General features: G+C 38.6%; 1 protein-coding gene across 2 annotated transcripts; it reads right to left on the minus strand.

Moving 5' to 3' along the window:
• Positions 1-242: 242 nt before the first annotated feature.
• Positions 243-26,285, minus strand: C13H2orf42 (chromosome 13 C2orf42 homolog). Of its 2 annotated transcripts, none has more exons than XM_016202622.2 (10): positions 26,256-26,285; positions 22,609-22,880; positions 21,120-21,955; positions 18,790-18,900; positions 17,052-17,156; positions 15,330-15,434; positions 11,447-11,554; positions 9,733-9,833; positions 8,209-8,371; positions 243-2,035 (listed from the first exon to the last, which is right to left on the minus strand). In XM_016202622.2, exons 3-10 carry the CDS (start codon positions 21,940-21,942, stop codon positions 1,827-1,829), a joined length of 1,725 nt encoding a protein of 574 aa, XP_016058108.1. In that variant the 5' UTR covers positions 21,943-21,955; positions 22,609-22,880; positions 26,256-26,285; the 3' UTR covers positions 243-1,826. The 2 variants fall into 2 exon arrangements, with proteins under 2 accessions (XP_016058108.1, XP_016058109.1); XM_016202623.2 differs by lacking the exon at positions 26,256-26,285 and adding an exon at positions 25,334-25,408.
• Positions 26,286-26,899: the final 614 nt, after the last annotated feature.

Raw genomic sequence — 26,899 nt, forward strand, 5'->3', positions numbered from 1 at the left:
CCACCTCTCCTCTCTTTAAAGCCTAGTGCAAGTTCTGAGTTCTCTGTGGACCTCCCTGGATTCTCCTGAAGGATTTCCTGCAATATTTAAAACACTTGGGAACTCTCCACCAAAGCTAGCCCCTCATTCATACAGGCTAGACAAGTTAATTTGCCTAGCTATCTTGCTTTTAGGGGCATAGCTCTGCACTTTACCAAAAATGCTCAGCCCCCTACACACACACACACACACACACACACACCCCACCCCCTCAAATAAGGCCAATTCCATTTCTTGGGAGTTTTTGCCCTTTGGGTCAGGGAGAATACAGCAGTAGGTTCTGCTCTAATGTGGAAGCCATACCTCCAGGCATGTCAGGAGCCAGAATCTTACCAGAAGCTCCACAAAAGCAGAGATGGATTAGATGGAGCCTGGCTAACTACACCTCAGCTCTAACTCAGTTGGTTGTCCAGCCCTCTTTTAGTGTCTATGAACTAATCAGTCATTCCTATTTCTGCCTAAACTGATGAGTTGCATTTTTGTTACTTGCAATCAAAATAAAACCAAGAGACTACTTCATATGGATTTTTCTTGTCTTCCCAAGGTCAATGAATTATAAGGAATTTATACAAAACAATGTAATAAAGTGGAAAGAATCTGCACTTTGAAGTAAAACAAAACATTATTTATAATGTTGTTTCCAGCGATACTTAACCTCAGAGAAGCTGTTCCTTTAACTTTATAAAAGAAGGGATAATACTTAAAACTCAAAGAATAATGAAGACTAAATGAGAAAAATAAGTAGGAATGCAAAAAAAAGTACCTGGCACATAGTAGGCATATAGGAAAATGTTCATTCCCTTTTCTCCTTGAAAATAGACTTCTACTTCTCTGTCTTTCATGTCTCCATTCTGTGGTCAATGAACTCAGAAGTAGGAATTGAATTTTACCAGATGTTAAACTTTTTAGAGAATAAAGAAGGAAATAAGTATCAAGTGAATAAGCAATTACAAGCATTAGTTTGACCTGTCAATACTCCCTTGACACCTGGACCTATTTTTCCTATTTCACCATCACCTAAATTCCCCCAAAAGGTTCATAATTTTAATTAATTTTTTAACCGTCACCTGAGGATATTTTTTCCATTGCTTTTCAGAGAGTGGAAGGGTAGGGGGAGAGAGAGAAACATGGATGTGAGAGACACACTGACTAGTTGCCTCCTGCACATGCCCTGTCGTCAGGGATTGAGCCTGCAACTGAGGTACGTGACCTTGGCCAGAATCGAACCTGGGACCCTTCAGTCTATAGGCTGACGCTTTAATCACTAAACCAAACCAGCTAGGGAAAAAGGTTCATAATTTTAAAATCAGGCCAACATGAGGTACAATTTGGAAAAATTAGTGACACTGTGCTTTATTTGATAATAGAACAAAAGGGCATGACTGGAACTCTGCCAGGATGGTCCTTAACATTCTTCCTAACAAGGGTGTTATTAACTTTCCAACATTGTTAGTGTAAGGTGGAGTTTTGCTAACTACTTCAAAGGTTGAAACAAACTCTAAAGGTGAATCCTTTAAAATGGAAAATGAGCTGGTTTTCTTTTTGTTCCTTTAAACACTCTAGCCAGAAATACCACCCCATCTATAATGACGACTATACACAGCACCAAAAAGGCTATTTACAAGGAGAGTTTTTCTTCAACAGAATTCACTTGGATGTGTTAAGAAATTGCATCTTAGCTAAAAGCAGTTCACTAAGGAACAGACCATCTAAGTACCTAACTAGTATTTAAAGTTGTCAAGGGGTGGGGATGTGCAAATTTAGCAGCAAAGGACTCTTGTTTTGTCTCAAGGGAAAGTGATGGTGGTCAGAGGGGCCAGTTCCAAGGGCTGGTCCAAGGGGGGCCGCTGGTCTTGGTACTCTGCCACATGCCCGTTCCGGTGGTGACCGTACTCAAACTTGATCCGCAGCTCACCAATCTTGGATTGGGGAAGGATATCTGGGATCCACTCGATGATGAAAGGGGTTGGCTCCTTTTGATCTGGGGAAGTGTTGCCTGAAGACAAAAAAAAAAAAAGAAAAGAACAAGAAAGGAACACTGATTAGTAAAATTCCAAAATGAGTCTGGACAGATCTTGCTCTGTTCAGTAATAAAAAAGGAAAGGAAAAAGAAGTTAAAAAAAGAAAACTATATGAGAAAAAAAGAACAGGGAAAAACAACAAGAACCAAGGGAAGGCAAAAGCAAATACTGCTGTATCTGTCCAAAAAAAAGTTTCAGGGAACTGTGTGGCATCCTTGTATAAAATAAGACCCAGACTTTATGAAAACAGGACCAAAAGAATCATAACGTGAGCCCAGACTGAGAGGAAAAGACAGCTAGATGAGATTAAAAGGAAGACCAGTAAGAAAAGGTTGCTTGAGCCCGGCTGAGCGTGGCTCAGCAGTTGAGTGTCAACCTAGGATCCAGGAGATCACGTTCGATTCCCAGTCAGGGCACATGCCCGGGTTGCGGGCTCAATCCCCAGTTGGGCAGGAGGCAGCCAATCAATGACTCTCTCATCATTGATGTTTCTCTCTCTCTCTCTCCTTCTCCCTTCCTCTCTCTGAAATCAATAAAGATATATTTAAAATAACAAAAAAAAGAAAAGGTAGTTTCAACCCTGGGTGGGTGACTCAGTTAGTTGGAGTGTCGTCCTGTACACCAAAAGGTTGTGGGTTTGATTTCCAGTCAGGGCACATACCTAGGTTTTGGGTTTGATTCCATTAGGATGCATACGGGAGGCGACCGATTGATGTTTTTCTCTCTCATGGATGTTTCTCTCTCTTTCAAATCAATTTTTAAAAAAAGAAAAAATAAAGGTCATTTCAAGAAAACTAAAAGAAAATAGAATTAAAATCTATGTGGTTCTAAAATGTATTACAAATCCTTAATAACCAAAAGAATGTGGTACTGGCGTATGTCTAGACAGATTAAAAGAACAACACAGAAAGATCCAAAGTGGACACAAATAGAATAGACATTTAGTATAAGGTAAAGGCAAAATTTTCATTTAGTAAAAGAAATACAAGCAGGTGTTTCTTATAAGTGGTGTGCATCAAGCAGATAACTAGAAGAAAATAAAAGGTGGCAGAATCTTATCACATACCTTACATCAAAGTAAATTAGAGGATCAAAGACTTAAACATGAAAAATTTAGTAAAGAATGCTTTTAAGAAATATAAAACACCAGCAGAATTTAATAATGTGGTAACATCTTCAAAACTATGGAGACAATTAAGCACAGAAAACATAGTCCATTTAGCAAACCAGAAAACAAAACAAGAAGACAGAAGACCAACTATATCAATTATAATGAAGAGAATAAATTATTAAAATTGGAGAAAAATCAAAACCAACTATATAATATTGATAATAGATTCAACTAAGACAAAGTGTCACAAAAAAAGTTAAAAGTAAAAGGATGGCAAACAGAAAAATGAAAAAAGAAGACTGGTGTCACTGTTGTAAAACTGGACAAAAAATTTTAGGACAAAATTTATTTTTACACTGACAAAGTATTGCCATAGACTGAATGTATACTCCCAAAATTTAAAACCTAATCCCCAATGTGATGGTATTTGGAGGTGGGACTTTTGGCAGGTGATTAGGTCATGAGGGTGGAGCCCTGAAGAATGAGTGCCCTTATAAAAGAGACCCTACAGAGAGCCTTCACCCTTTTGTCATGTTGAGGACACAGTGAAAAGATTGCCATCTATAAATCAGGAAGTCAGCCCTCACCAGACATCAAACTGGCTAATGCCTTGATCTTGGACTTCCCAGCCTCCAGAACTATCAGAAATAAATTTCTGTTGTTTATAAGCCACCCAATTTGTGACATTTTGTTATAGCAGCCTATATGGACTAAGTATACAATTTACATTGACAATGTGAAGATTAATAAAAAGAAACCTCATTTAAACTGGAGTTGGAAGAGCCTAAAGGGGGAGCTCTCAGGGCTTTACCACTCATTGTCAATTACCCCAAACAGGAAAAGACTACTTTCCATTTCTAACAGGAAGATGTGTTTCTATTCTACTACTCCAGCACGAAGAAGGATCTTAACACCTGGCAACCACTCAGGCAATGAAAGACTGTTACAGTTCAGCTAATGAAAAGACATTACATGTCGAACTCCCAGTTTTCTCCAATGGACTCTAGTTTACAACAATCCTCTTTGAACAAACCCCTTTCCTCTGTAAAAGAACAGTTCCTCCCCTTTGTTCTCTGGACTTGCACATGGTTTGCCATTAGGCTGCATGTCATGAACTACAATCCTTTGCTGTTGCCAAATAAACCCATTTTGCTGGAGAAATATCTGACTTTAAGGTCAATACGACACCTGTATCAATGTGCCAAAAACACTGTATTACAATATTTAAATACAATAAAGCAAAGACTTTTAGAAATATATCATTAAAAAAGATATATAATAGTAGCCTGGCTGGCGAGGCTCAGCCGTTGAGTAGTGACTTATGATCCAGGAGATCTCAGTTCTATTCCTGGTCAGGGAACACGCCTGGGTTGCAGGCTTGGTCCCCAGAGGTGGCATGCAGAAGGCAGCCAATCAATGACTCTCATCACTGATGTTTCTATCTCTCTCTCCCTCTCCCTTCCTTTCTCTGAAACCAGTCAAGATATATTGATAAACAAAAACATAATTGTAATAAGAAATTGTTTCATGTCCTTCAGTCTTTGGTAGATCAAAGAGACAATAAGTGAAGATGAAGACTTAAATAATAAAATTATATGACTCATTTTAAAGTTATGTAAGACTTTATATTAGATAAATAGCATCTTTGCTAACACAAATTCATATAGCAGGTTAGAGAGAAAATATTTCTAAATTCCTAAAAAAATAGAAATTAAAAAGGCAGAATATAATTAAAACAGAAATTTAAATCTTTTTTTAAATAAGTTTTTATTTTTATTTATTTTATTTTTGTTATTTGAAAGTATAATTATGAGTTTTGGGTTTTTTTTTATCTTTATTGTTGAATGTGTTACAGGTGTCCCATTCCCCCCCCCACTGGCCCCCTCCACTTTGCTCCCACCCCCTCCCATTATTGTGTGTCCATGGATTATACAGATATGCATATAACTTCTTTGGTTAATATCTTCCCACTCCCCCTTCCCTCTTCCCTCTGAGATACAACAGTCTGTTGCATGATTCAATGTCTCTGGGTCTATTTTGTCTTTCAGATTATTTTGTTCATTAGCTTCTTCTTAAAGAAGACCCTTCAACATTTCAGGTAATACTGGTTTGGTGGTGATGTATTCCTTCAGCTTTTTCTTATCTGTGAAGCTCTTTATCTGACTTTCAGTTCTAAATGATAGCTTTGCTGGGTAGAGCAATCTTGCTTATAGGTTCTTGCTTTTCATCACTTTGAATATTTCTTGCCACTCCCTTCTGGCCTGCAAAGTTTCTGTTGAGAAACTTTTTAAAATATATCTTTATTGCCCAGCAGGGCATGGCTCAGTGGTTGAGCATTGATCTAGGATCCAGGAGATACCAGTTCAATTCCTGGTCAGGGCACATGCCCAGGTTGCAGGCTCAATCCCCAGTAGGGGGCAAGCAGGAGGCAGCCGATCAGTGACTCTCTCATCATTTAATATATCTTTACTGATTTCAGAGAGAGGAAGGAAAAGGGAGAGAGAGAGAGAGAAACATCAATGATGAAAGATAGTCATTGATCGGCTGCTCCATACTGGGGATTGAGTCTGCAATCCCGGCATGTGCCTCGACTGGGAATTGAACTGTGATCTCCTAGTACACTGGCTGACACTCAACCACTGAGCCACGCTGGCTGGGCAAAACAGAAATTTAGAACAACTGGATAAACACAAAAGCCAATTCTTTGAAAAAGACCATAGAACAGACAAAATTCTGATAGAGTGTATAACTTCAGAGTTAGAACAGATTTTAAAAGTTATGTGCCTAGGTTGCAGGTTTGATCTCTGGTCGGGCATGTCTAGGAAGCAACCAATTAATGTATCTCTTTCTTTCACATCGATGTTTCTCTCTCTCTCTTTCTCCCTTCCTCCCCCTCTAAAATCAATAAAGCCTGGGAAAAAAGTGAGGAAATAAATTTCCTTAAAAAATAAACAAGTAGCCGGCCGGGCATGGCTCAGCGGTTGGGCGTCGACCTAGGATCCAGGCGATCAAGGTTCGATTCTCGGTCAGGGCACATGCCCGCGTTGTGGGCTCAATCAATGACTCTCTCATCATTGATGTTTCTATCTCTCTCTCTCTCCTTCTCCTTTCCTCTCTCTGAAATCAATAAAGATATATTTAAAAAAAAATAATAATAATAATAATAAAAATAAACAAATAGCCCTAGCCTGTTTGGCTCAGTGGTTAGAGCTTCAGCCCACGGACTGAAGGGTCCCAGGTTCGATTCTGGCCAAGGGCATGTACCTAGGCTGCAGACTCAATCCCTGGCCCCAGTCCACCTGTGAGCGGGAAGCAACCAATCGATGTTTCTTTCTCTCTCTTTCTCTTTTTCTCTCTCTCTCTCTCTCTTTCCCACTCTCTCTGAAAAAGCAATGGAAAAAATATCCTTGGGTGAGGATTAAAAAATAATAATAAAATAAATAAAGTTATGTTATAATCATCTACACTAAAAATTATTAAAATGTACACTGTTGACCATATACAAGTAGACAGCCAGATAGTTCCCAGTAAAATGAGTTTATTAGGAAATAACAAAGAATTGCAGTCAGATGGGGTACCACAGTAAGCCCAGAGAAATAAAGGAGAGGGTTGCTCTTTGAAAGACTTGAGAGGGGCTATTGTAAATGAAGAATCCATTGGAGGAAACTGAAAGTTCAAAGTATAATGACTTTTCATTGGCTGCCTTTCCAATCTCCATTGACTAAGCTGCTACTGGGCAAGGAGGAATCTATTTTTCCTCCTGCTTAGTAGTAAAGTAGTTTCACTTCCTGTCTATTGAAGATGCAAAATACCTCGTTTCCTCTTGGGGTCAGTAGTGTGCATTGAGTGACGTGCATAAGAATTCTCTCTCTAGCCTCCTGACTCCATTTTAAATGAGGTTATTATTTATTAATTTTCACAACATAATTTAAATTTGAGATCAAAAGAGATGAGCCCTGGGGAAAATATAAACTATCAAAATTGATTCCAAAAAAGATATAAACAAGCCATGAATATAAATGTAAATCAGAAAAAGCTGAAAGACTTTAGAGAACTACCTGCAAGAAAGGGTTAGGTCCAGAAAATAATGTTTTTAAACATTTATGGAATGGATATCTCCTAACTATTTAATTTTTCCCCAAACTTTCCAAAATCATTTTCTATATAACTTTTACCAAAACCCAAAAAAATATAGCCTCCAAAAAAGAAAATTATAGGCAATTATCACTATGAATAGATAATAAAAAACCCTAAATAAAACACCAGCAAAATGTCTGAAACAACTTAAAGGACTGATTAGTGTGAGATACTTTAATGAATGAATTTTATGCAGCTGTTAAAAATGTTGTATTCACAATAGTCAAAAGGTTGAAGCAACCCAGGTGTCCATCAACAGATGAATGGATAAACAAAAAGGAAAGAAATTTTGACATTTGCTACCATATGGATGTTGACAACATTATGCTAACTGAAATAAGCCAGTTACAAAAACACAAATATTGTCTGATTCTATTTACATGAGGTACCTAGAACAGTCAAATTCAAAGAGAAAAAGAGTAGAATGGTGGTTGCCAGGGGCTAGGAGGAGGCAGAGTGGGCAGTTAGTGTTTAAAGGGTATAATTACAGTTGAGAAAGATGAAAAAGTTCTGGAGATTGATGGTGGTGATGGTTGCACAACAATGTGAATGTATTTAATGTCACAGAACTTAAAAATGGTTACAGTTGTGGCTCAGTTGGTTGAGCATTGTCCCATGCACCAAAGGGTCACTGGTCCGATTCTCAGTCAGGCACATGCCTAGGTTGCGGGCTTGATCCCCAGTAGGGGGCATGCAGGAGGCAGCTGATTATATTACTCCTATAATTTTATTTTTAAAGCCCTGGCTCAAATGAAGCAAAATACCTTATCGTATGATTACCTTTTACAAGATGAGTAAACGTTCCTTCTTTTTTTAAGGTCAAGATCCAAAATCTAGGATAATGTTTGCACATAGCTGTCTTCACAGGAAGAGGCACTATTGAAACCACCAATCACTTACCAACTTTGAGAAAAGTTTTTAGTTCCAAGGGCCGCAGCACTGGTTGCTTTTCTATACGACCGTAGGTTTCTGCTATGCTCTCTACTTCCACTTTAGGGCATTTAAACAGCTCGTAAGTCCCATCCCTGTTCTGGATAAAACTTCGGGTAATTTCCAAGGGCATCTGGACATGGAGACAATACCAAGAAAGGTGAGAAAGAAAAACTTTCAAAGTAGACAAACACTTGGATGAGAATAGATCTTTAATGTATTCACTGTTCCTTATTAAGGACATTCAAATTAATTAAATCTTCCCCTTGTGTTCTCTTTTTTCTCCCCCTTGCATTTTCAACTAAATTCTGTCAACAAATCTGCCTTGCATTCCTTACACCATTCATGGCTTGGCTTTCTTTTTATCTATATAACTTTAATTTAAACCCCAGCCAAACATCTTCATGGCTACATGACCACTACTGGCACAGACCTGCTCTAAAATTGGTTTTTTCCCTTCCCCTACTTCTCTGCTAGAACATTTTCCTAAAAACTCTATTGATAGCACCTACAGCTGACCTCACCATCCTGTGTGCTTCACACCATCCTTGGGACTGAGCCAGACAGAACTTGAACTGAATTTTGTCTTTGCCACTAAACAGCAGGGTGAGCTTCTCAAAGCCTGTTTCTCATCTGCAAAATACATGAATGAGGTGATACAGGTAAATAACGCCCAACAGATAGAAGCTCAATGATTATTAACTCTTTTCCCTCACTTGACTTTGCTCTCGGTTGCTCAGTGTCTCCCTAAACATCACTTGTTCTAGGCTAGAAGGTGCCTCTGATATCTTGCATTTAAGGAAGTTCCTCAAATGTCTTTATTGCTAACATAGGCCTTTTATTCTTCTTCTGAACATAACAGCTACCAAGCAATTTATTCTTCTGAACATAACAATGTCTTGAAATTAAGCTCCTCTTAACACATCAAATCACATTATACTGAATCTTCTATAATAATCCATTATTGTAAGAAGGGAAAATCCTCAAATTTTCAGGGTCTGCTGGAAAAAAGTGTTTAAAAATATCTAATATTTCCCTTGAAAAAGAACACAAACTAAGGGTCATTTTTCTAATGAGAACTAAATTGCAGTTTGGGAAGGAGTGTTTAATTGTGCGGGGCCCACTAATTTCACAAATAGTATATCATCTCAAATTATTTATATATTTTTTAGCTGCCTGCCAGTTAATCTAGGGCTCACCATGGCTAGTAGGAGATCATGATTTAATTTATAGAAAAAATCATTCCTGTTTTCTAATCCCAAATGCAAAGAAAAAAAGACTCCAATTTAAGATACTTTTTCAAGCTCTAGGGAATACCCATTAAAATTAGAGTCAGCATTATAAAGCCATGAATATTTCTGAATAATCTCTTAATATGAAAAAAAGAATTCTCTTTGGTGTCTTGTAACTCAAGGAGCTGGTAGAAACACACTTCCCACACTTGCTTCCCTCTCTTCTCTCTGCCCTCCCACTATTGTAGAAATAAACTCTTACCTCAGGAGTATCTAAGATTTGTTTAACTTGCAGGATATTAGTGATATGCCAGGTATACTTGGAAAAGGTTCCCAGTGGCAAGGCATCTTTTCGAACAAAAGCTTCAATGTAAAAAGGGAACGAAATTAGCCTACCAAAAAATAACAATCTCTTTCAGTATTTGTTACCCAGTTTCCAGACATTTCAGTGCAGTGCCATTCTTTCCTTATAGATTCTCAGCACATTTAAAAGAGAAAATCTAGAGGCAAATATATAATAGGGTTTGATGTAAATGTAACAAATCAAGTGATAAAAATTTCTGCTATATAACATCTCTCTCTGATGCTTCTTTGAGATGCTACTTATTTCTAGTACCTTAAAAACTTGTTTCTTTGTTTGGTGAATCTACATGCACAGGATTCCATTATAAAACAGCTTCTAGCCCCGGCCGGTGTGGCACAATGGCTAAGAATGTTGGCCTGTGCACCAGAGGGTTGAGGGTTTCATTCCGGTCAAGAGCACGTGCCAGGGTTGCAGGCCCAGTACCCACCTCTGGTCAGGGCACATGTGGGAGGCAACCAATCACTGTGTCTCTCTCACATTAATGTTTCTATCTCTCTCTCCGACCCCCCCCTTCCCTCTCCCTTCCACTCTCTCTAAAAAATCAATGAAAAAAATATCCTCACTCCTCAAGTGAGGATTAAAAAAACCCCTACAAAAACAACAAAACAACAACAAACGCCCCCAGCTTCTACATCTCTTATAACTTTAGATATATCAGAGGTCAAATCATAGTCCTTAAAATAATTACACGGAGTTTAAGTCTGCTAACATGGTTGCCGCTCCATTGTCCTGCCTGCAGGATTATAAAGGGGTTCCACTGAAAGTGCAAAACTAGCTAAGGGATGGGTTAAAATTAATATATTAGGCCTAAAGTTTAAAATGAAAGAAAGAATCAACACTGCTTCAAAAGTCAGGTAGGTAAGCTGTGAAGACAAAGATTTCCATGGCCCTAAACATAGTGATTCATTCGCAGCTTGTATTATTCAAAAACAGAATTAAACCTCAAACAGCCCCATAGTCCCTATTATATCATCAAATAACAATTTGCTGAAGAAATAGCACTGATTTCTAGCTCTAGTTACTCTTGGGCTATTGCCACCAAGCAATCCTTTCTTCCTCCTTTTCTCTCCCTTATTTCCTTATACTTCCCAATAAGTATGTTGAAATGTCTAGTAGAAAGATGTTATATAAAACCAAGAAATAAGTACCAAAATAATGTAACGATAGTGTTCCAAGCCTAAGAATAACTCTAAAAATGAAATCTTCCTTTGTCAAAAATTGGAAATCACAAAAAACAAGTTTTAGTTTTTGATACATACTGTAATATGCTTCCAAGAAGCCAGCCCAAATGATTGGAGCCTGCAATGCTTTTGTTGAAATTGATTCATATCTAGAAAACATCAAACTTCTTGGTGGGCACCTTCACTGCACTTCATTGTTGTTCTTTTACCAAGTTTGTGCTTTCTGAATTGTCCCATTAACTTGCACTGGAGTAAGTACAGGGTCACACTGAAGAGTGTGATCATTATTCCAAGAGCTGACTGGCTAAGGCTTCATGAGCTCAGCATCTGGCTAAAAGTCCTACTCCTAAAAATTTCACACCATTTTTCTAAACATAATTCTCTACAGACAAGACATTTGCTGCTGTTCCTGACATAAAAAAATCCCATACCTGTGGTGGAATTAGGAAGCCGTTTTTTTGTACTTCCAATAGATATTCTCTGTTGTAGGGCATCAAAAAAGGACTGAGGAATGTGGAACACCAGTGGCTCTGGTTTGCCTTTAGGAAATAAGAAGAAACTCATTCAGTTAAAACAGACCAACTTCTTGTGCCAGAAATCTGAGAGTTCCTTAGGCAGAGGCACAGTTTCTTCAACTAAATGTGTAACGTTGAAACTATGTTCATTTGCACTCTGCAATGATTATACTTATGAAAGTATCTGGCAGCTTTGTGCAGTGAATTAATGTTATACGAATTACCTATTTTGTCATAGTATTTAAGTCATAATGTCACTTCAGAATTTAGTTCTGTAGGATTTAAAAAATGTATTTTTTAATTGATTTTTAGAGAGAGAGGAAGAGGGAGAGAGAAACATCGATTGGCTGCCTCCTGCATGCCCCTTACCAGGGATTGAGCCCACAACCTGGGCATGTGCCCTGACCTGGAATTGAACCAGCAACTTTTTGGTACACGGGACAAAGCCCAACCAACTGAGCAACATGGCCCAGGGGTGTAGGATTTTTTTTTAATGTATAATTTGGGTAGTTTTAATTGGTAAAAAATGTAATTGTGATTTAATACTGCATAGTGTTTTGGGTATTTTTATATATATAAAGGTTTTATGAGCCAAAAAACTACTTCAAAGTAAAAAAAAAACAAACTCACTTAAAGAAACTCATGTACACAACAAAGGGGAAAAAAATGTAAAGAAACTCAATGGACTTTCTTATGTGTAGAGAGAGGTGGAAGAAATGGAATTGAAGGACAGTAATGACTAAAAATACTTTATAAAAAGATTTTCTTATACAGAGGCAAAAAGAAGGTTTTCATTGACCTTTATGAGTTAAACACTGTCACCAGCCCTACTCTTTTTTTTTAAATCCTCACCTGAGGATATTTTTTTCCATTGCTTTTCAGAGAGAGTGGAAGGGAGAGAGAAAGAGACAGTGAGAGAGACACATTGACTGGTTGCTTCCCACACACATCCTAACTAGGGCCGGGTCTGAGCCTGCAAAGAGGTACGTGCCTTTGGCCGGAATCAAACCCAGGAGGACCCTTCAGTCTGCAGGACAACACTCTAACCACTGAGCCAAACTGGGTAGGGCAATCAGCCCTACTCTTGATCCCTTGAAATCATAAAAAATATAGCAGACCCTTGTTATCCACCAAGGATAGCTTTTGAATCCCCAATTTTGTAAACACCACCATGACACAGATATTTTCCTTGAAAGAGTATATGAAGTAAGATGAGAACAATGAAGCAGAGTTGAGAAGGCAAACTTGATTCACTCCTGCTTACTATCCCCAGGCACTTGCTATATTCATTCATGTCTAATCAAAGTACATACATGCTCTCCCTCAGATGATTTGGATGAAGAATGCCAAAGACCGCAAAATTAGGACACTATCCAATAAACACCAGTCTTTCTCTCTGAATGTGATCTCAGGCAGATAAAATGTTTGCAAATACTTAAAAAACCTTTTAAAGAAACTTACAAGACACTAGGTCAACAAAAGTCAACAGAGTGTTCAAAGTAGTAGTCGAAAGAGTTCTGAGTTTTTCTTAAAAAACTGTGTCCAGTGCCCTAGTCAGTTTGGCTCAGTGGTTAAGAGCATCAGCCCATGGACTGAAGCATCCCGAGTTCCATTCTGGCCAAGGGCATGTACCTTGGCTGCAGGTTTAATCCCTGGCCCAGGTTGGGGCTCATGTGGGAAGCAACCAATCGATGTGTCTCTCTCATATCGAGGTTTCTCTCTTTCTCTCTCTGCCGCTTCCAGTCTCTCTGAAAAGCAATGGAAAAAATATCCTCGGGTGAGGGTTTAAAAAACAAAAAGCAAACAAAAAAAAGCTGTGTCCAAAGAGCTACCTAGTCCCAGCAAAGGGAAAACATCCAGAACCACGTGGATAAATATGCAACTCAAAGAATGTCTCTTAAAGGAAGACTCTCAAAGACAGCTCAGATGTTTTTTTGGAACAAAGGTCAAGTGAAGGAAGATTAAAATGAAAGATCTTCTAGAATTCATAGAGAGAGACTTTATGTTCTTTCAATTGATTTTGCCCTCTTTATTGAATGCAGAATCTCAGTGACAAAACTGTCACTCCTTTTGAAGCACTAAAATAGTAATATCTAGGTAGTTTAGAGAAGTCACCAGATGAAAGACTTTTAAAATCTTTCTTCTTGAAATTAGAATATGGGCTACATATGAGATCATAACAGCTCTAAAAGAAGTGCTAGCCCAGCTGGGCATGGCTCAGTGGTTGAGCATCAACCTAGGATCCAGGAGATCGGCGTTTGATCCCGAGTCAGGGGGCGTGCAGGGGCAGCAGATCAATGACAACTCTCTCATCATTGATGTTTCTATCTCTCTCTCTCCCTCTCTTTACCTCTCTCTGAAATCAATAAAGGTATATTTAAAAATAAATAAATAAATAAATAAATAAATAAATAAATAAATAAATAAAGTGCTAATTCAGCAGAACTCAGCTGATGTGAGGCTACAGCTTAGGCTTACAAATTAATCTTGAAAAGCCCTCATAAAAGAGACAGACTCACAGTCCAGGAGATGGTGACTTGGACAAAGGTGATGGTAATGAAGATGGTGAGGGGGTGGTACAGGAATAAGATGGAAAAGGATCACAGTGTATAGTATAGCTTACATTGTCAATGTTCTATTTTCTGTTCTGGGATGTGGGTTACTAGGTATTTATTATATTATTTCAAACAATAAATAAATAAAATCTTTAAAGGAAAACATAGATTCTCTGTTTAACCTTCCTTAGTTTATTTTCTAAAAACTTCTGAAGTTTTATTTTTTTCTGAATTAATATAAACAAGCATGACCTCCATCTCAAGACCTCCATTCTTGTGCCTTTCCTCAACATAAAGTCATAACTGTTCTAATCCTTCAACACTCATCTTCTTTTACTGAGTATCTGCTATTCAGTTTGGAGTACATTTTATTTTTAAAATGATATCCAAAAACTGCAATATAATCATCAAAGAACATCAAAATGATATGAGATCTGTAAATATGCCATGAGGAATATGTGAAGACCTAAGGTGTAACACTTAGAAAAGGGAAGACCTGTCAAGCAGGGCAATGGATGTGTGTGCAGTAGCAGGGCTGTTTTTCAGAAACAGGAACAGACCTATTCCATGTGGCTAGAGTACAGAACAAGAACCAATAGGAAGTATTATAAGCAAACATGTCCACTTAGCATGAGGAAGAACTTCCTCACACCTATCACTGTCCAACAATGTTATGAACTACCTTGGAAAGCAGTGAGCTCCTCATCACTGGACAAAGCCTGGAAAACCATCTGTCAAAGATGCTTTTAAAGCAATGGGAAAGGACTGGCTGGATGGTCCACCTCTGAAATTGCTGAGGTTCCATGAGTCTATATATCATACCTAGCCTGTGTTCTCCAATATTCTGTAGCATGTCTATGTAATATTATGTAACTTTTTGTCTCACATGTTTAGATTTTCTCTAAACTTTCTGCCCTCTTGCTTCAATTTTAAGTTTGAGAGTTACAACGATCTTCTAAGGCTCTGATATATCCTTCACCAAACACCCTTCCCCCCAGGTCAAAGCTATCTACCCTAAGCTTTATTATTTGTTGTGTTTTTCCTCTTCCATTTCTAAATTCATTTTGCTGATCCTGCATTGAAATAAAGTATTACTTTCTTTCACTTAGAATTCTACTTTTTGTGGCCCAATGTACTCTGGAGTCAAGCCCACTTACTTTTCCTACCAAAACAGAGAACTCTAGCACAATTGCTTTAATTTCTCCTACTTGCAGCAAGAGCCCAGTTGTGGGACTAATACTTACCATCAAACTGATAGTGCATGGTTTGATGGATGCGTTCTGTGACACTGGCCAGCCAGTCTTGGAAAGATAAGGTCACTTGTGCCTCATCTAACAGCTGACCGCAGACTACGAAAAACAAAAAACGCTTTAGTAACTTATTTTTTCTTACAAAATAAACAGTTAATTGAAGTTTGAAAAGTTAAGGAGTTTGTACAGATAAAAGAACAAGAAGCTGAAATTCAAAGAAATTAAGTGAAATGGAAGATTCTAGGATTTTTTTTTTAAGAATCCATTTAGGAAAAAAGAAATGAAAAGCTCTGAGATACTAATAGGTTCACGATTAGTAACCACAGGAAGTCTGCAGCCTTTCAACACTAAACTGCACATTGAAGAATGGCTTTGTATAATGGCTGTTTTAGAGATCTATAAATTGGCCCTATTTCTGATTAACATTTCTCTATTCACAGAGACATTCTATTCTATTTCTTCTCCTGAAATGTCTTCACATGTCTGAAGTACATTCTCTTCTACAGAGAGATACCAATGCCATAACTACTATCCATTTGAAATTAAAATTCTCATAGGTAAATGCATACAGTGATAATTTAGATTAAAAGCTATTTTCTTTCTTCTTTGTGTCAAAGGAAGTGATGAAAATTTGTTGAAAATCTTAGACCTGATACAGTTGATCTGTTTATTTATTGCCTTCCAAAGACATTTATTCCTGGAATGTGTAAGTTCTTAATTAGTTCACTAAGATTTGGTCTTATTTTATATTTATGTATTGGTCTTCCAAATCAGAGTATGAGGGCAGGATGATGTATAGTTTTTAATCACCCAGCCATATTATATGACCAACAATATCATAGCAAGTATTCAATAAATACTACCAAAATCGAACTAAACTATTTTTCCAGAATGTATAAAAAGTTTAAGAAAAGGTTGATTCCTCAAATGTCTGAGATTAATTATTCTCGCTAGAAAAGTGATATATATAAATATATGTTATGTTCAAATTAAGTCATTCTGTCTTCATAAATTCAGAATGATAATCATGCTATTGTTTTTAGGTATGTTTTCAAACTTTACTAACTGCAGAGAACAGACTGTATTTGCCTTTGTCAACAAATATTTATCACTGAATAATTATAAAACATATTTCTTCTTTAACTTTAAATATCCATATTTTTGTAGGAAAAATCGTACAAAATACCTCTGCCAAAATATGTCAGTAATTTTTGTTCCATGTTATTTAAAGATATAATTTGTTCTTTTTGTTTGTTTGTTTTCTGTTTTGTTAATCCTCACCCGAGGATATTTTTACCATTGAGTTTTAGAGAGAGTGGAAGGGAGGAAGAATGAGAGAGAGGAAGGGAGAGAGAGAGAGAAACATTGATGTGAGAGAGACACATCAATTGGCTGCCTCCACATGCACTCTGACCAGGGTGGGGATTGAACCTGCAACCCAGGTACATGCCCTTTACCTCTGGAAATCGAACCTGCAACCATCTGGTGCAAGGGCTGGTGCTCTAACCACTGAGCAACACTGGCCAGGGCTGCAGTTTGGTTTTGAGCATAATTTGAGACCAGTGGGACAGAACAGACTTCAGCCTCAGTGCCTACTAGTGTTTATCTTAGCATTCCTTGGGGTACACCATGCAACATTTTTTTGGATTTACTGCTTTTACCTTCTTTCAGATGATTTTCCACCTTTTTAGCCTATTGTGAAGCAGGGAAACTTACTCTGCCTTTTTAATGAAGAAGCAACCACAGGTTTCTTCAGGCCACTTTTCCTTAGATTACTGCTCACTGTGTCTTGAGGCAACAGTGAACTGTTGATCTGTGCACCTAAACCATAAATCATTATAGTGTTTAATAACATGTCTGTAGAACATAAATAGATTCTGTATTAATTTCTGAAAAATCTAAAACATAAAAAGTTTTTGATAATTTCTAAATTAGCATTAGCCTTTATATATAACATTTTAAGTTTCTGAAGCTCTTTGTAGGAAACTGGGGGGAACCAGAAGTAAAAGGAAGAAATAAAAATTCACCCACTGCTCCCACCTCTCAGACAATCACTATTAATTTCCTGGTGAACTATCTTCCATTTTTTCTATGAATAGACTATTTTGCTGGTTTTTGTGATTTTAAGTAGCTGTAATTTTACCAGGACTGTGAGATTTAGTAAAAAAAAATTTTAATTTCAAACAAAGGAATTTTTAATGTAAGTATGTTCCAAATATTGCAAGAGAGATGCATATACTAAAAAATTATTCAACTGTTTATCTGAAAGTCAAGTTTGAGCATTTGTACTTTATCTGGCTACCTGAGTGACCTAAACATTTCTCCAAATTCTACATAATCATTTCTAATGGTTGTCTGATAGTCTAGCAGGTGGTTTTATCATGGTTCATTTAACTATCCCTAGTGGTTGGCCCTTAGTTGTTTCTAATTTTTCAATATTATGAATAACCATAAAATGAGCATCTCTAGACAAAATGCTTTTCCTGTACCAAGGATTGTTTCCTTAAAAATGATTATTTAGAAGTGGACTCCTGCATCAAAGGGTAAGATCTTTATTTTTTGAACTTCAATTTTTCCTGGGAAAAACAAATAAGTAGACATTTAACAACAATCTCTGCTCTACATTGCTGCCAGAATTATCTCTTACAAACATGAAAATGATGTCACTTTGTTTCTCCACCTTTCTCCAACTTCCCAGCACCAAAACTCCTGTGCATGATCACCTGACCCACCTCTAGCAATACTCCCTATACTCATAATCATAGCAATTTACACTAGCCATGACAGAGAGCCCGAATTTCACCTTTACCTGTGGTCTCATCATTTTAAAAAGCTTTGCTAATTTGGTAGCAAAAAGTATCTTATTTTAATTTTGTATTTCTAAAATTTTTGCATTTCTCTGTTCACTAGTGAGTTTGTAGTTTGGTCCACATTTGTGGACCAGGTAATTTGTTCTCTGTATTTAGAGTCTAGGTCTTTTGACACTTATCTACTAGGATAATTCAGCATTTTCATATTGATTTGTAAGAGTCATTAACTGACAATGGTATTATTTTAGTTAAACACACACACACATATATATTTATGTATATATATAAATGTATATTCCTACATTAGTGTGGAAAAGATAATGAATTATTGTCACAAGTTACTCTATGGATGAAAACCTCATAACATTGTCCTAAGGCAGGTTAAGGTGTAAGACTAGTCTGACTGTTTAGGGGATGAACAAACATATTCAATAATAAGAGCTGAGTTTGATTCATTCTTATATTTAGTCAGTAAAACCAATACTTAAATTGACTGGACAAAGAATCATTAATGAAGGGTAAAACTTTTTCAGGAAAAAAACCACCATAAAAACTGTTTCTTGTAATTGCTGAGATTTAGTGAAACAAGTAAAACAATCTCTAAAGACAACACCATCAAACCAACCAACTAAACAGCTTCTCACCAGGTACTTCCTCCTTCTTCCTCTTCTTCGCCTTAGACGGAGGAGACTCACAAGCTGATACTGTTGATTCTGAAGGGCAGCCCAACTGGGGCACAATAATCTCTTTAAGACCTAAAATATAACAGATTTCTAAATTATTACTACTATCCAAGAGGAAGTATCAACCTCTACTTAGAGAAAAATTAATTTATAAAAACCCAAATCCCCAAACAATGGAGTGATTGCCAGCATTAAAATAAGTTCCTTTGAAATGCAAATCAAACAAGGACATACTGCCTCACACCTGTTAGAATGGCTATTACCAATAATACAAGAAATAACAAGTATTGGAGAGGACATGGAGAAAAAAGAACCCTCATACACTGCCGGTGGGAATGAAAACTGAAACAGCCACTACAGAAAACAGTATGGAGGTTCCTCAAAAAATTAAGAATAGAGCTACCATATTACCCAGCAATCCCTCTTTTGGGTATCTACCCAAATAAATTGAAAACATTTATTCATAAAGATATATGTACCCCTATGCTCATTGCAGCAATATTCACAGTAGCCAAGACATGGAAGCAATCTAAGCGTCCTTCAAAAGATGACTGGATAAAGAAGACATGGTACATATATACAATGGAATACTACTCAGCCATAAGAAAGATTAAAATACTGACATTTGTGACAGCATGAACGGATCTTGAGAATAACATGCTAAACAAAATGAGTCAGATGGAAAAAGACAAAAAGCATATGACTTTACTCATATGTGGGATATGAAACAAAAAGCAACAAACAGCCCGGCTGGGTGTGGCTCAGGAGTTGAGCATTGACCTAGGATCCAGGAAATTGTGGTTTGATTCCCAGTCACGGCACATGCAGGGCTGCGGGCTCGATCCTCAACTGGGGGCATGCAGGAGGCAGCCAATCATTGACGACTCTCTCATCATTGCTGTTTCTCTCTCTCGCTCCCTCCCTCCCTCTCCCTTCCTCTCTCTAAAGTCAATAAAGATATATTTTAAAAAAAAAAAAGGCAACAAAAAAAACAAAACAGCCCTGGCCAGTTTTGCTCAGTGGTTAGAGCTTTGGACTGTGGACCAAAGTGTCGTGGGTTCGATTCCCAGTCAAGGGGATGTTCAAGTTCAATCCCTGGCCCTGGTCCGAGCACATGTGGGAGGCAACCAATCAATGTCTCTCTCTCTCTCTCATATCGATGTTTCTCTCTCCCTCTCCCTTCCACTCTCTCTAAAAATCAATGAAAAAAAATATCCTCCGGTGAGGATTAAAAAGAACAACAACAAACAAACAAACTCATAGACACAGACAACAGTTTGAAGGTTAACAGATGGTAAAGGGGTGGAAGGATGATGAAGAGGGTAAAGGGGGTCAAATATATATGAGAGACTAGACAATGGGTGGTGAGCACACAATGCAATATACAGATGACATATCATAGAATTATATACTTGAAACTTATATGTTGTTACTAACAAATGTCATCCCAATAAATTTAATTTTAAAAAAAGATTGTGGATCTGCAAAAAAAAAAAAAAGTTTCTTTAAAGGACAGCCAAAAACATGTTTTTGTTCGTACAACGTTAACTTGATAGACAACTCAACAGAGAAATGTAAAACTAAAAAGTTGGGAGCTGCTGCCAACTAAAGATTAATAAGAAATAAAAATAGCGCTGGCCCATGTGGGTTAGTTGGTTGGAACGTCATCCTATGTACCAGAAGGTAGAAGGTTCAATCCCTGGTTGGGGCGAGTATGGGAGGCAATCTATCAATGTATCTCTCTCACACAGATGTTTCTTTCTCTCTCTCCTTTTCTCCCACTCTTAAAAAAAAAAAAAAAAAGTTCATTACCTTAAAAAAAAAGGAAATGAAAATAAAAAGTATCTACAAGGTAAAAATATGTTAACAACAAAAGACTTGCTTCAGAAACTTTAAAGGTTTTCTTTTGAGCAAGGTACTTGTTTTCTCCATCTTCAAAGACAAGAAACAAGCAAACAAGTCAAAATAAAAGGGAATTTTTTTGTTCTTTGTTTTTATTAACATACGGCATCTGTAGAAGGGTAAAAAAGTGAAAGCAAGGCTAACTTTACTAGATTCATTGTCTCAATGAAAATGTCCAAGTCTCTTGATCATTAATTCAACCAACCAACCAACCAACCAACCAATCAACTTTTATGCAAGTGCTGACTGGGATTAAAAGAAGAAATGCTTTTCATTTGAATTATCTAGCAACTGCTTCTGAAGCTTGCTAGGACAATTTCCAAATGCCGACAGTGGAACTCTTTCATTGTCATTTTAGAAAAACAGAGTGTGTCAATCATACCACCTACCGCTGGAATCAAAATTTAGGAAGTCTGAGAATTCCTGAGCCAATGTTTCATCACTGGCAAAGGCACAGATGCAAGCAAAGAAATGAATGCATCTCTGTGCTGCCTCATCCTTGGAGGCATTCGACTTGTGCGATTTCAGAGTCTGGCAGGAGCAGAAGAAACGGCGCTCAGGCAAGCTTTTGGCACTGATTTTCTGCACAAAGGATGTATGCAAGTACCCCAAACTATGCTTCTGGCTTGCCTTGCATTTCACCACCAAAATGTTTTTAGTAATTCTCTGTACAAGGGGACCTGTGGGTTCTGTGGCCAACTGCCAGATGGTTTGCTTGGTTTCTGAGGAGGCCTGCATTGCATTCAGGACTGAGCTCTTCAGAGTCAGAGGGGTGGCCTCTGCCTGGCAGTTCACTGCCAACTTGATGTGCTGGCATTGGTTTTCCACAACACCCTGGGTGGAAGCTTTCAGGCAGGCGGGGACATAACACCGTCCAGAGCTCAGCTGAGTGATGATCGTCCCATCTACTGTCTGGATTGTAGTCTCTGAAACACCTAGCTCCACAAAGCATCGGTAATCAGGGCCCCGGTCTCTTTGCCGCACTGAGTAGACCTGCAGATCAGAGCCAGTTATGATTTTGACAGCTTCAACACTAGGCTGCTTCCGTGCACCATAGCGGAATATGGTTCCACATGTCTTGTTCTTACAGCTCAGTCCCCGGGTTCCATTATATGTGCCACATCGGGGACACTTTCTAATTCCTCTCAATGTGGCCTTTCCCAAATCAGATAAGAAAGCTGGGACTTTAGTCCTCAGAGAGTTTGGTTCCATTTTTCATAGGCCCCTAGAAAAGACAATAAACCCATCAGCATGAATACACACACACGCAGTTAAAATATCTTATGATATTCAGCCCTGGCCAGTGTGGCTCAGTGGTGGAGCACTGGCCCATGCACTGAAAGGTCTAGGGTTCGATTCCAGCCAGGGGGGCATGTACCTTGGTTGAAGGCTCGATCCCTGGCCCAGGCATGTGCAGAAGGCAATCAATTGATGTGTCTCTCTTACATTGATGTCTGTCTGTCTGTCTCTCTCTCCCGCCCCCGTCCTATCCACTCTCTCTAAAAATCAACAGAAAAAATATCCTCCGGCGAGGATTTACAATACAAAAAAATCACTTACGATATTTAGTACAGAAAGTGAGACATAAAGAAGCTATCTACTATTTTCAAATTGCACCCTCAAACACAACATCAATTGAAACCCTCAAACAAAACAAAAGTGGAGGAAACAGTGCATTTCATATCTCTATGTATTTTTTAAAATCCTACTGTAACAACTAAAGCATTTCTCTAGGTTCAGTCCTGTCCTATACAACGACCTAGGTTTAGTTAACCTATCTTTACATGCACAGATGTTTAACTTGAGCAAGGACTGGAGAATGGGAAAGGTTAGTTCTTTCCCTTCCACCCTTCCTCACAACACCCAGCCCAATCTTACCTGTTTCAGCTGCCAGAGCATCCAGAAAACAGTGTGACCTAAATTGATAAGACCTAAAAAGATGTTTCATTAGTTTGTGATGATCACAGAGGACAGGCGAAGACATAATCATTTACAGAGTAAATGTTACTGCTTAACTCAAAGTCTTCTGAAGTTTGGACTCCACAGTGTAACAATGCAGACATTCTACATTTTCCTTCTTGGCCAGTCAATGGCAAAGCTCCTGCCCAATGTTTCACAAAGAAGATTCCCTATGTGGAAATGTTGGCAGTCTATAAATAAAACAAGAAAAAATGATAAAGTTATGCAAAGAGAGAATGATTCTTTCCTCTCAGAATAGAAATCTAAGTATTTCACAAATATTTGAGAAATATTTGACAGAAATTGTTATGGAAATTATTGTTTTATATTTCTAATTGCAACAAAACAGTGCTAATGGCATTACACAGAGAGTTGTCAAGAACACTTAGAGCCATGGTATATAATCAGTCAAAAACTCATCCTTCCTAATACTAATGCCTTACATTTTTAGAGCGCTTTATGCTTTTCCAAGTGCTTTCCCATTCATAATTTTATTTGAACCTCACAATATTAGTCTCTTATTTAAGCCAAACAACAACCCTTCTTCAGATGAAAATTTAAAAGTTAAGTAACTTGCCTGAGGTCACCCAGGAAAATTAGCTATGCAGTTTACACTAACCTTGTGTCTGTTAAGAGTATAAATCTCTGCTTTTGATTTCCCTCCATTAGGAACATTTTCAAACATATAAAAAAGTACAATTATACAGTGAACCTCCATGTACTCACTCACTAGATTCTACAATTAACATTTTACTGTGTTTGCTTTATTACATGTTTATCCATCCCCCTTGCCATCCATCAATCCCTTCTACTTTGACGCATTTCAAAGTAAGTTACAGACATCAGTTCAGCATGCATGTTATTAACTAGTTCAGTATTTTAAATGTTTTTAAAAAAGTAATCTGCTTGTGATTTAGAAATAGGCTGTTAGCATTGCTTTTCCCCATTTCCCTCCACATCTTCTATAGTCCACTGATTAACAAACTGAAAGGTACAAATAAGTCTAAGAATGCCCATCTTTTCACTGGTGCTATGAATTAATCCCCTAACTGTAATATTTGCTTGCTGAGTATCCACTGAGTGAATAAAGTTTTCTGAAATATGGTCTATAGCAGGGTTTCTCCACCTTGGCACTACTGACATTTAGGCCTGGATAATTTTTGGTTGTTAGAGGGGTATTCTATGCATTGCAGGATATTTAGTAGTATCTCTGAGCTCTACCCACTAGATACTAATAGCAATCAACACCTCCTCCTCAAGTTGTAAAAAAACAAAAATGTCTCCAGATACTCCTAAATGTCCTCCAGTGGGCTAACATCGCTCATTAAAAGCTACTGATCTAGAGACATTAACCTGTTTACACAGCATTTCCTTTCCAGGTCAATAAATTTCTTTAGCAAGTATCCTCATTCAGCTAAACATGGGTTCTTAGGAGAGAATGTAGTTCCAAAAGTAAAAAGATGGAGGATTTCGTTGGCCCTTTACCACCAATTATCTCTGAGGCTAAGACTTTTAACTTTTGAGCTTCAGGTTGTTTTTCATTTGCAAACTAGAAAAAACATTAATATATATGAAAGAGCTTAGCTAAAAACTACACTGATAAGATTTAACATACCATTAAAGTGGAAAAAAGAACTTTGCTTATTAAGAAACTGGTTTGCCATACATGTGGAGCCTTAAGGTGCTGCAGTTTTTAGCATCATCATTAGAATTCCACTTTCCTCTTATTTTTCTCTTTTACTTTTTTTTTTAAAAAATACATCTTTATTGGTTTCAGAGAGAGGAAGGGAGAGATAGAAACATTAATGATGAGACAGTCGTCATCAATCAGCTGCCTCCTGCACGCCCCTGACTGGGGATTGAGCCTGCAACCCCGGCATGTGCCCTGACCGGGAATCGAACCTCGATCTCCTGGATCCTAGGTGGTGCTCAACTGCTGAACCACGCCCAGCCAGGCTCTTTTACTTTTTTGATCATGGTCTGTAGAGGGCAATTTGTTAGTATCTTTCAAAATTGCAAATGCACATTTCTTTTTAAAAATCTTTTAATTTTGAAGTAATTTTAGGTTCATGGAAAGCGTACAAAGATAATACAGAGGGTTCCTGTATACTCTTCACTCAACTTTCCCAACTGTTAACATCTTAACAACCCTGGGACATTTGCCAAAACTAAGGGTTTGGTTTGGTTTGATTTTAGAGAGGAAGGGAGCGGGTGAGAGAGAAACATCAATTGGTGCCGCGGCCACCACTCCAACCAAACAAGCGACACTGGCCAGGGCAAAACTAAGGTTTGAACATTGGTACAACACTATTTACTATAGACTTTATTTGGATTTCAGCAGTTTTTCCACTAATGCCCTTTTTAATTTTTTTAAAAAAGTTTACTTTTTTTACTCATGTATTGCTCACCATTGTGGACGAAAAAGGGTCACACACTAAACCTTACAAGCTCAGGGGAAGCTGCATGGCAGGCCTTACAAAATCAGAGACTAAAGTAACCACATAGAATGGTCTGAAATGTAAAATTCCTAACTAAAAACGAATCATGGCTGTAGTTATGTCCTAGGCCAGTATCTTCCTTGACAAAGGTCAATCTTTATCTTAACTGAGCCTATTATTTTTTTTTGCATCTACATATAGCATACCTTTGGAATAGCGGGGTAATTTCCTTTTTACAGACCCCTCAGGGTAACAACCTGTCACAGCAGCAGGAGACCAGAGCCCCTCATTGTTACTGTTATCATGTTAACTATCCTGTACCTCCCTTTGTAAAAGTGTCTGCTTTATCCAACCCCAGAGATTTCCCCCTTTGCTTTCTCCCACCTTCCTAATCTATCACCAATGGGTTTCATGGAACGCCCTTACGTCTTCATCTTTGATTCTAACATATAAAATAAGGTGCAAAACTGTTACTCTCTAGAGCATTTTTTCAATCCATTGAGATTTTGCTTCCCGGAAACTGTCAGTTTGGATCAAATAAACATACAAATTCTTACAGGTTTGGATGTTTCTTACATTACACCATGAACCTGTGAAGAAATTGACTCTGAGAAAGTAATGCTGTGATGAACGTCTCATAGCCCCCAAACAGTCTAAGGTGAGTTGGGAGCTGCTGGATTCTTTGACAAACCACAAGTGAGAGGAAGGGGCAGGCCTAGACGCCAGAACTCCCAACTCCCGGTCCAGGCTGTTTCCTTCAGCCCTGCGCGGCCTCGGAAGGACGCAGAACGGCCAGTGGAGAAACGCGAAACGTGTCTGGCAAAGAGGCCTTCAACACTGGTACCCCCCGCCTCGATTCCAGGACCCAGCACGCCCCCCGCCCCACCGAGGCCTGCTTCCCGGCATCCTCCCCGAGCGAGGGCTCACTTCCGGTTCTAAGTAGGCCCAAGCAGAAGCAAAGCCTGGGGGGCACCCTGCTCCTAGGACACGCTCTGGCTTGGGATTCCAGGCTCCACACCCGTTCCACCGCCGCCCCCGCTTTCTGTGAACACGGCCCCTTACCTGCCCTGTGCCCCCCCACCCCGCACCCCGCGGCCCTAGGGCCCCAACGCTGACGACCGCCCTCACCTCCTCTCTCTTCGCCTGCCGCGGTCTTTTACAAACGCAGCCAAACTGTTCGCTGTAACGACAGTCGTTATTGGCCAGGGCCGCCCACGCGCGGCGAGGGCCCGCCCACCTCGGCTCGCGTTGTCTGATGGGAGTTGAAGTTCGTTCCTCCTGGAGGAGGCTGAGACCGGCTGAGGGGCGCCGTAGGGGAGGACAATGTGCGCCGACCTGGGGAGTTCGCTCAGGTTCTTCTCTGGGGCGGGAGTGTTTCCTGACGACCCTGCTGGTTCCGAAGGCACCGACGCAGCTCTAGGGCTGGTCATGACTGTCTCAGGTCTGAGAGAGTCCTGTTTCTGGATAGAGTTCCATTGGTAATAATGAAAAAATCGCATAAGATTTTCTACGTTATTAGCAGATGTCCCTTGCAACTTAGCGTTTTGTCAAAGGAGGTCTTGTGCACCGAAGTATGCGCTGTTTATATCACTTCTGTGTTTATATCAAGTTATCTTTTTCTCCGTTAACTACAGTCTGATACATTACTTTAACATTTTCCGTTATAATGAGTTGAAATCGGCTTCCTGTGCCCTAGTTCTGGTCCTTGGCGTCACACAGAATGAATCTAAATGCTTTATGTTTGTGACTGAAGACAGCTCCTGAGTGCAGTG

The sequence above is a fragment of the Miniopterus natalensis genome, chromosome 13 (assembly GCF_054644295.1).
Source record: "Miniopterus natalensis isolate mMinNat1 chromosome 13, mMinNat1.hap1, whole genome shotgun sequence".
Lineage (NCBI taxonomy): Eukaryota > Metazoa > Chordata > Mammalia > Chiroptera > Miniopteridae > Miniopterus > Miniopterus natalensis.